Source organism: Nicotiana tabacum, chromosome 3, assembly GCF_000715075.1.
Source record: "Nicotiana tabacum cultivar K326 chromosome 3, ASM71507v2, whole genome shotgun sequence".
Lineage (NCBI taxonomy): Eukaryota > Viridiplantae > Streptophyta > Magnoliopsida > Solanales > Solanaceae > Nicotiana > Nicotiana tabacum.
The window spans coordinates 76,907,301-76,916,120 of record NC_134082.1 but is presented as its reverse complement, the minus strand read 5'-3'; the positions used below and the strand labels follow the sequence as shown (position 1 = coordinate 76,916,120).

Below are 8,820 nucleotides of genomic sequence, written 5' to 3'. Positions count from 1 at the left end.
ACGTCGGATAAAATTCAATAATCATGCGATAATTTTAGTTAATTAGCTTGGTGCAAATATGAAAGTATTATTGGAGATTGGCACATTCTGCAGTACTATACAGTTTAGCTTTTTCTTTTTTGGTACATTGAATAAAAGTACTAAATCCAACTGTTTAGTAGTGCTTGGTTTTTAGAACAGACCAGCTGACTTGTACTTTATCAAACTCAACTTCTTCTTGTGAATATATATGCCAAGTTCCAACTATCATTGGAACCCAAACACTACCCACTAAATGACTAATCCTTAAAACCCAAATAAAAACAACCTCAGACTTCCCCAGTCACTACTCACCTGTAAAACCCGCACGTGCCTTTGACTTCTATTAGAAGCTTCGAAATTCAGCACTTAAAAGCCCTAATCTTGTCACCCTTTGACCCGAAGCCCGAAGCTCCATCACTTGCTGATCCTACTCTCATACTCTGCCAAAATTCAACTCCATTTTTCTTGAATTCATTACTTCATTAGCTCAGGTGAGTTTCTCTTTTTTCTTTTTCTTGTTTATTTTTGCTGCTTTGGACTTTTATTGAGGTTTATGGTGTTTATCTACTTCTGATCGCGATTACACTTGTGGGTTTGATTTTGAAGTTTATAATTTTACTTGGGGTGTAGTAAAGTTTGTTTCTTTGCATTTTTTATTTCTTATTTCTACTGTTTCTTGAAGAATTCAGTGTCAATTTTCAGAATATTCCTATGCTTGAATTGTTTGGTTACTGTTATTGTAAGCTGGATTTTGGACTGGTTCCTTTGCACCCACTTGCTTACTTCTAGAATGTATCATGATGAGAGTCAAAGCAGTCTTGTGAATGCCGAGTTCATCTGGTCCTTACTGGAACTTAAAGTTAGTTTTCTTCTGTATAGTCAACTGAATGTGTCAAAATGTTTTACTATGCTTAACACATGCTAGTAATATAGTGTTAAGGTTTTCTGGTTTGAGGGCAAGGGTGTGACTAAGTAGTTGGAGGGTAAAATGGCCATATTCACTTGGTTATCTCACTCTCCTTTTGTGCAAAGTAAAAAGATTCCACCTTTCTTGCCTCAAGTTGTGGACACTGAATCATCGATCCGGTGCTGTTGATTTCTAAGGTTGATTTCTAGTACTACAAATAATAGAAAGAAAAGGAAGCAAGTTTGCATCCTATAGACGTCTAGGACCTCCGACCAATGAGGTGACAACACATGCATACACATGAACTTCTAATGACTGAGTTCCACTGAGTAGTTGGAGGTTTCCTCTTTAAATTACAAAATTCAAAGACAGTTGTACTTGTGAATTCTTTGTGAGATTGAATCCTATCACATAGAGTCTTGCAAGATTGCATAGAGAAAGAGAAAGAGATCCGTCTTGCTTATGCATGCTTCTTCATTGGATTGAGAGTGCAGTAGCCACTTCTTACCGAACTTTTTTTTTTTTTACCACTTACCAAACTTAATGATCTCTTTTTCTGTTTTAATTGAAATTGTGGAATTGAGAAGTTTATAAATCACTGTGCAATAGGAAAGACATATTGAGTTTAATTTTTCTTCTTCTTGCAGAAATTGATCGCAGGATGTAGGGAGCATATAAAGTGGATTTTGCTGCTGAGATCAGCTTTGTTGATGGATTGAGTAGAGATGCTCTTTATCCTATGAATTTCGTGGTTCTTTTCCTGATTGTTTAACTGTTTCTGGTCAAGGTTCAAAGTGCACTCGAGAGTGAGAATGCCCATAAATCGGCATTGCCCCCGAATTGACACTTACGAGTTGAAGCTTCGGATTGAAAGGAAGATTGGTCAACAGAGGGCAGAGAAGTATTTTACTGTGTTGAGCAGATACTTGAGTCTAAAGCTTAGCAAGTCAGAGTTTGAGAGATTCTGCATTTGTTTGTTGGGGAGAGAGAATATCTGCCTTCACAATGCACTTACCCGAGCAATTATAAAAAACGCTTGTGCTGCTAAGACACCTCCGACAAAAGACTGCAAAATGCAGGCTTCATTACATGTCAAAGTCCCAAATGGATGTCAAAGAGGAACTCTCCAATCACTGTGCCGGGACTCATTTCCTCAATCTCCGAAAAAGGGGAGAACTCCTACCCTTCGTGATCGAAGATTCAAGGACCGGCCGAGTCATCGGGGGCCTCATGAGAAAACACATTCTGCTGCTGCTTGTGAAGATACTGCACCAAAAGCACAAGAACATCAAACTGCTACTGAGTTGATATCATTGGGTAGCATTTGGAGTAGAAGTCATTAACTGCTCCCCTTGGCATCTCTCCGAGTAATCGGGGAACAAGAAAAGTAGCATGTCGCAGGTCAGCTCTTTTGCAAAGCATAGAAACTTGTAATAGCACTGGTGATTTGCCTGACTCCAACTCCCTAAAGAAATGGTTGGAACAGAAGTCAGAGGCAGAAGGCCTACAAATATCAACAGATTCTGTAAATGTGTTGCATCATGGGCTTGATGCATTTATGAAGCGATTATTAAAGCCTTGTTTGGAATTAGCAGGATCAAGGTCACAAGACAAGTGCATCCATGACCAAGCTGTATCAGTTTCAAATAAAACAAGGCCGAGAAGATACATTCAGAAACCAAGTGATCTCTTTTCTGTTTCAATGCTGGATTTTCGCTCTGCAATGGAGTTGAATCCCAGGATACTAGGGGAAGATTGGCCAATACAGCTTGAGAAAGTTTCGTTGCATGCATATGAAGAATCATTGATCGATTAGTGCATTGATAGCGGTAAGTCTGTGACGTCAAGTCCATCTGAAAGTGACGAGTTGAGCTGTGCTTTTGAAAGGCGATCAAACAGTGATGCTAATACAGTTTAATACAAGCACTGGTAAAGCTTCAACGTGGTTTAAAGCTACGCAAAATTTTGGATTAAGGTTAGGTTGTATATACTACATCTTAGAGCTGATTATTTCTAAATTGAGAGTTGTTATTACCTCGTAAAGTAGCAAGATATCAATACTTGTAAGATTCTAGCCATTACAGATAAAGAGTTAAGTAGGCTTCTTTTAACTACTATCTATAATCTTTCATGTAACTGACTGTTGTCTGTTAATAAAGCTTAATTTGTTAGTATCTGTTTAACACTTGTAGCACCTTTGAGAGATGGATCCCCTACTCATAAATTGAGATCTAAATAGGAGTATGGCTACAAGTCAAGTTGATATGAAAAGACAAATATTTTGATTTGAAAAGATCCCTTATTAGACTAAGTGGGCGTTTGGACATAAGAATTGAAAATTCTGGGAAAAATGAACTTTTTTCAAGTGAAAAATGGTATTTGAAAATTAGAGTTGTGTTTGGACATGAATATAATTTTGGGTTGTTTTTGAATTCTTGTGAGCGACTTGAGTGAAATTTTTAAAAAATAGCTTTTGGGAGTTTTTCAATTTTTCAAAAAATTCATCTTCAAGCGAAAATTGAAAATTCTATGGCCAAACACTGTATTTAAAAAAAAAAAAAAAAAAAAAAAAAAAAAGTGGATTTTTTTCGAAAAAAGTAAAAAAAATAAAAAATCATGGCCAAACGGGCTCTAAGCCGAGAACAAAAGCATTGGGCAGACGGGTTAAATGTGTAGCTTCTACTTGAAAGTAAAGTAGTAATAGAAAATTAATTTTTGAGAAAATATTGTGTGGGATAAGGGAGAAATATGTATTATTCAAAGTTCGAGATGAGTTTGAATTTTAAGAAAAATTGTAGGGGAGAATGACTTTCACCCTGATATAAATTGTAACGTGAATATTTTTATGTTTCTCATTTTTATATATATTTTGACGCTCGAAAGCACTTTTTTTTTAAAAATAATTATCTTAACACAAACGGTTTCTCACTACTTTCGGTAAGTCAAAAGTGCTTCTCAACTAATTTGGCCAAATTGCTGATTGCACATCGAATTCTGTAAATTCTTTAGGAAAATCCCAGCATTCTGTTGTCGTTTGGCAGTAATTAATTATAAGGCTGTATTGTTTCCATAATAAGTTGAACTAAACAAGGTTGTTGTTGAGGATTCTTGCCTATGCTTAAAACGCAGAAGTTAAAACACTTATATAACATAAAACAAAGGAGAACAAAAGACAGAAATATAGCTAAATCCATTACTGCTTTCCCAAAGATTCAAATACTTCAGCCAAAACCAACAGCTTTATGGCAAATTTAGCCGCATCATGATATCGAATAACGCCTATCTCTACTAATTGGTTTATATCTTCCTTTGCTGGCCGATGGCATGATTACATGATCAGCTCCAAATGATATTGGATACAGTTTCCCAAGCGTTTCGGAAACTGAGCTTATGAAAGATTTTCTTCGCAGACGAGGTTTATCAGAAGATATTGGAGTGGTGATCTCCACAGGGGTACTAGTAGCTGATATATCACCACATTTTTCAATTTCATTCAACCTCGTTTTCATTTTCACTAGCTCGAATTTTAGATCTTGATTTTCTCTTTTTAGACTTGAGACTTCATCTGTAACAGGGTTATTGTCGGTGGATGACTCATCTGCCCCGTCTAGACTACCATCCATAACTTGGCGAAGGCGTTGTTGTTCAAAGTAAAGCACTTGCACAACAGTCTGAACAGGGAGCCTCTCATTCTGAGCAGCATGAGCACAAGCTTCTCGAGTTAGCTTTTGACAGTTCATAACACTGCAAACTCTTTTTCTCTCAATGTCACTTAGAGCTGGATGTGCCTTCAAATTTTGAAAAAGCTAGAAGATTAGACAACTATTCTCCGGTAAATTTATTATTATTTAAGAGTAAGTTCTGTACACTAACGGTACATAATTCTTTTACATTATCAAGTCAAAATGACATAGACCAGTAGATAGCTATTCATAGCAAGCCTGATATAGTAACCTAAAAAATAGAGTAATAACCTGGTATTTCCGATTAAATTGAGATGAGAGTATGAAAGATTTTTAGGCTATGAGTGTATAAAAAGGGCAGCCCGGTGCACTAAGCTCCCGCTATATGCGGGGTCTGGGGAAGGGCCGGACCACTAGGGTCTATTGTGCGTAACCTTACCCTACATTCTGCAAGAGGCTATTTTCACGGCTCGAACCCATGACTTCTTGGTCACATGGCAGTAACTTTACCAGTTACGCCAAGGCTCCCCTTCTATGAGTGTATATGACCTAAAATCCTTTATTTATGACGAAGATCAACTAAGCATGATCTGAAGTTTCAAAAGTCTTTCTTGCCACAGTATGACAAGCTGCTTAGCTATAAACCTGCTTATTATCAAATGTAACTGTTTGTTAAACTGTACATTTGATCTAAAGATGACACACTTGAAAGAACATCAACATATAACATGTTTAATATCCTGTAAATGCATAGGCAGAAACACGTGATATCGTAACCTAAGATGCAGGGCAATTCTAACATAAGATGGCTTCTGTAGCAGAGAAGTAAAATTCAACCCTTAGTTTCACTTGTATATTGAAAAAACATCTTCACTTAACTGAATTATGCCTTTAATGGATTTATGCAAGAGATCATAAGGATTCAAATACCACTTAACATCCCAAGCCACAATATTTCCACTGTTTAGGTGCAACCTATCAAAAATATGTCATTAAAGAATTTGATATTTCAATCAAGGTACTAAAGCAGTTGATTAAGCCATTACTATTTAGCAGTTGGCTTCAAAGATTTGTTTTTGGAGGAGTTAATGAATGCTTATAATACATATTAAATTAAACATTTAGTATGACCTAAATATACGATCATGCCCTTGTAGGTGTACTAGTGCACATAGAAAAATTGCTCCACCGGGCGAATGATTCAACGTGCATACCTTCAAATAAGTGTCAATGGCCTTGTACATCCTATCTTCTGTGATCCTTGATTTCTCTGGAATGACTTCAGCAATACTGATAAACTGCGAAACAGAGAGATTATTGTCTGAGGCTATTTTAGCAAGGTAATCTTCCATGAGTTCCCCAACTTTCTCCATTTCAGTTGCTAATGGCGGCACATACTCTTCATCGTTGAAGCCAAACTGATTTTCCACCATTTCATACTCAATGAAATACGTCATGATACGTTGCACGATTTCAACATCAAATAATGTGTCTTCTGTGAAGGAAGAATATGAAGGAATTAGCAAATCATCTAATACAGCTTGTCCAAGTTGCAACGCGATTCTCCTCTCCAGATCAACCCTACAAGCAACTGTGGTTTCAAGATATATTGCAGCGCGAAGAAGCATTGAGAGAAAACTAACTGACAATGCATTTTTCTCCCTTGGCAGAAGACTAACTATGGTTTCAACAACAACCCTCTTTTCATGTACTTGTCTCAGCTCAGTCATTTTCCTCTCATTTCCTGATATTTCCTGGAATAACAAGAAAATCATATGCATAAATATTTCAATTATCCAAATTGAGCACATGCCTAAAATACTTTCTTATGTTTGAGCCTTGGTCTAAAATAATCCTTTAACTATTCAACTGAGCAGGTTTAGTCCTTCGTGTTAAAAAAAAAAACTGCGCACATTTTGTGTATTAAATATAACAGCGGCCATAGGTGTTCAATTTTGATTAACATAAAAGATCACTATTTATGTTACTTTCTCTAACCAAATAATCCTCCCTGAGGGTAGGGATAAGGTCTGCGTACGTATTACCTTCCCCAGACTCCACTGTTGTTATTGTTGTTATTGTTGTTGTTATTATCTCTAACCAAATAATCTAAACTCATGGGATGAGGACTCACCAAATTTTGAAGGGATTTCTGCGAATAGAGCATCAATACTGGTCCAAGTGCATACTGTTTGTATCCCCTAGCCATCATAGCAATTAGAACCCTTTGGAAAAAATCAATTCTAAGGACAGTTAAATCCTCAGCCCACCAATCAACAACAATGGTCCTCGGATTTGAAAATGTGGAGGAATTCGTCAAACTATTAGCGTCGACCTCTATTCTACCTGACTTACAAAAATGGCTATCCTTGCAAACCATGTATGCAATTGTATCTATGCTTCTGTTCACCAATTTTATATTTTCTGCAATTGGAAGAAGTTTTTCTGAAGAGTGCAAGACGGAAACTGCACCTGCAATGCTCTTAAGTGCTAACTCGTTTAAGTAGGCTTCTGATAATCCTACCAAATTTCCAACTGCATAGTCATCTGTCATATCAAGATATTCTGCTACACATCTAAGCAATGCGACGTTTCCTGAGCTTATCTCAAAGTTTATTCCATAACAAAATTTTGCTGCAAATTCAAATGCCTCTGCTCCACCAGGAATGTCAGGGATTTCGAATACAGAAAGATTAGCATCATTGGATTTTGCGACCAACTTCCTTATATATCCGCACTTTGAGACTAGTGGGAACTGCATGGAACATAAAAGTACTCATTATCAAAGACTTCACCTTTTAGTTAAGAGTTTAACTTCTACTTACTGACAGTATAAAATAATTTTAGATGACTATAGGTAACTGCCATAATAAGTGTAACTAGTTACTGAAAAGAACAATCTTGATTTGTGTTCTAGTTGAAATATATTAGGAACTTCTTAGAACAAGGAAAAAGGTTGTACCTTGTGCAGAGCAAAGGAAGTTCCTGCAACATGAACAGTTATATCACTTGGGATCTCCTGGGATAAAATCCTGCAGATAATATAAAGGTCACTCATTCATCAATGCCTACATTTTACCCTCCACTACTGATCATGTTACACGGAAAAATTGCATAAAGACGCGTAAAAGTACGCTGGAAACAACAAAAGAGAGAGAAATAACTGAAGATAGACTACGTACCATTCGGAGGTCCTTTTCATAACATTGGAAAGAAGCTCTTTTTTCTTAGTGAACATGTTAACAGTAGTTGAAGGTTGTGCAGTCTCGTCTGAACCAAGATCAACCATATTGGCCTATTATATAATTCTTGATAAAGCAAAAACTAGTATGTACTATGTCCTTTCCCCTGCTTCTTTAATTAATTCTCTTTCACCCACAAAAGAATAAGAGATCAACAGTTAGGGAATAAGTACAACTTCAGTGTTGGTCCGTAAACTGCATTATATATTACTGTCAGCAGCCAGTATCAATCATAAGATTGCAGAATTCCCATTATAGGCCAGAAAGTTGGCAGTGGAAAGATTGTGTACGAGTGAGCCTCTACTAGACACATGACACGAGTAGTGTTACATATGTTTATGTGAAGGTACTGGGGTTAAATATATTAGGATATAGTAAGGGATTTCGTTCAGAGTGTGTAGAAGTATAAGCACATCCAGTTTTATACAAATGATAAGATGATGGTGCCAAAAGAAAGGAAGTTTCTATCTTGGGATCATTTTCGTCCACAAAACTGTCAATGACTGACTTTCATTGTAATTGTAACCAGGAGTGGCAAACAGGCAGGTCGGGTCGGATATGGTTCGGGCCGAAAACGGGTAATGAAAAAAAGGATAAATTATCCGATCCGATACATATTTAATACGGATAAAAAAAACGGGTTAACCGGCAAATAATATGAGTAACCATATTATCCATGACTTCTTGCATATGATCACTTTTGGGAGAATTCCTAATCTCCCTAACTTGAGGAACCTCTAATTTGAGGTTTTACAAATGTAAAAGTTAAAACCATTGGTTATCCATTTTCTAAATGGATAATATGGTTCTTATCCATATTTGAACCGTTTTTAAAAAGCTCATTATCCAACCCATTTTTTAGTGTATAATATGGGTGATTAACTGTTTTCTTTTAACCATTTTGCCACCACTAATTGTAACATTCAGTACAACAGTACGTTAGTACCTAAATAAAGAAAGGCTAACT

The 8,820-nt window shown here is 36.6% G+C and overlaps 1 protein-coding gene and 1 long non-coding RNA gene across 2 annotated transcripts; one reads left to right on the top strand and one right to left on the bottom strand.

Annotated features, from left to right (window-relative positions):
- Positions 1–375: 375 nt before the first annotated feature.
- On the top strand, positions 376–3,102 carry LOC107767144 (uncharacterized). The gene is made up of 2 exons (XR_012707615.1): positions 376–512; positions 1,576–3,102. It is a non-coding gene; the product is annotated as an uncharacterized LOC107767144 (long non-coding RNA).
- An 851-nt stretch (positions 3,103–3,953) lies between these two features.
- Positions 3,954–8,342, bottom strand: LOC107767143 (BTB/POZ domain-containing protein SR1IP1). Its single transcript, XM_016586067.2, has 5 exons — positions 7,794–8,342; positions 7,574–7,643; positions 6,746–7,366; positions 5,826–6,365; positions 3,954–4,716 (listed from the first exon to the last, which is right to left on the bottom strand). Exons 1-5 carry the CDS (start codon positions 7,898–7,900, stop codon positions 4,189–4,191), a joined length of 1,866 nt encoding a protein of 621 aa, XP_016441553.1. The 5' UTR covers positions 7,901–8,342; the 3' UTR covers positions 3,954–4,188.
- Positions 8,343–8,820: the final 478 nt, after the last annotated feature.

What these genes read in the sequence shown, in the direction of transcription:
- LOC107767143 (XM_016586067.2), bottom strand. Translation starts at nt 7,900, where the DNA reads ATGGTTGATCTTGGTTCAGACGAGACTGCACAACCTTCAACTACTGTT. An exon ending in ATGAAAAGGACCTCCGAATG is followed by an intron (nt 7,644 to 7,793) that starts GTACGTAGTCTA and finishes TATTATCTGCAG; the next exon opens with GATTTTATCCCAGGAGATCC. An exon ending in CTTCCTTTGCTCTGCACAAG is followed by an intron (nt 7,367 to 7,573) that starts GTACAACCTTTT and finishes TGTTCCATGCAG; the next exon opens with TTCCCACTAGTCTCAAAGTG.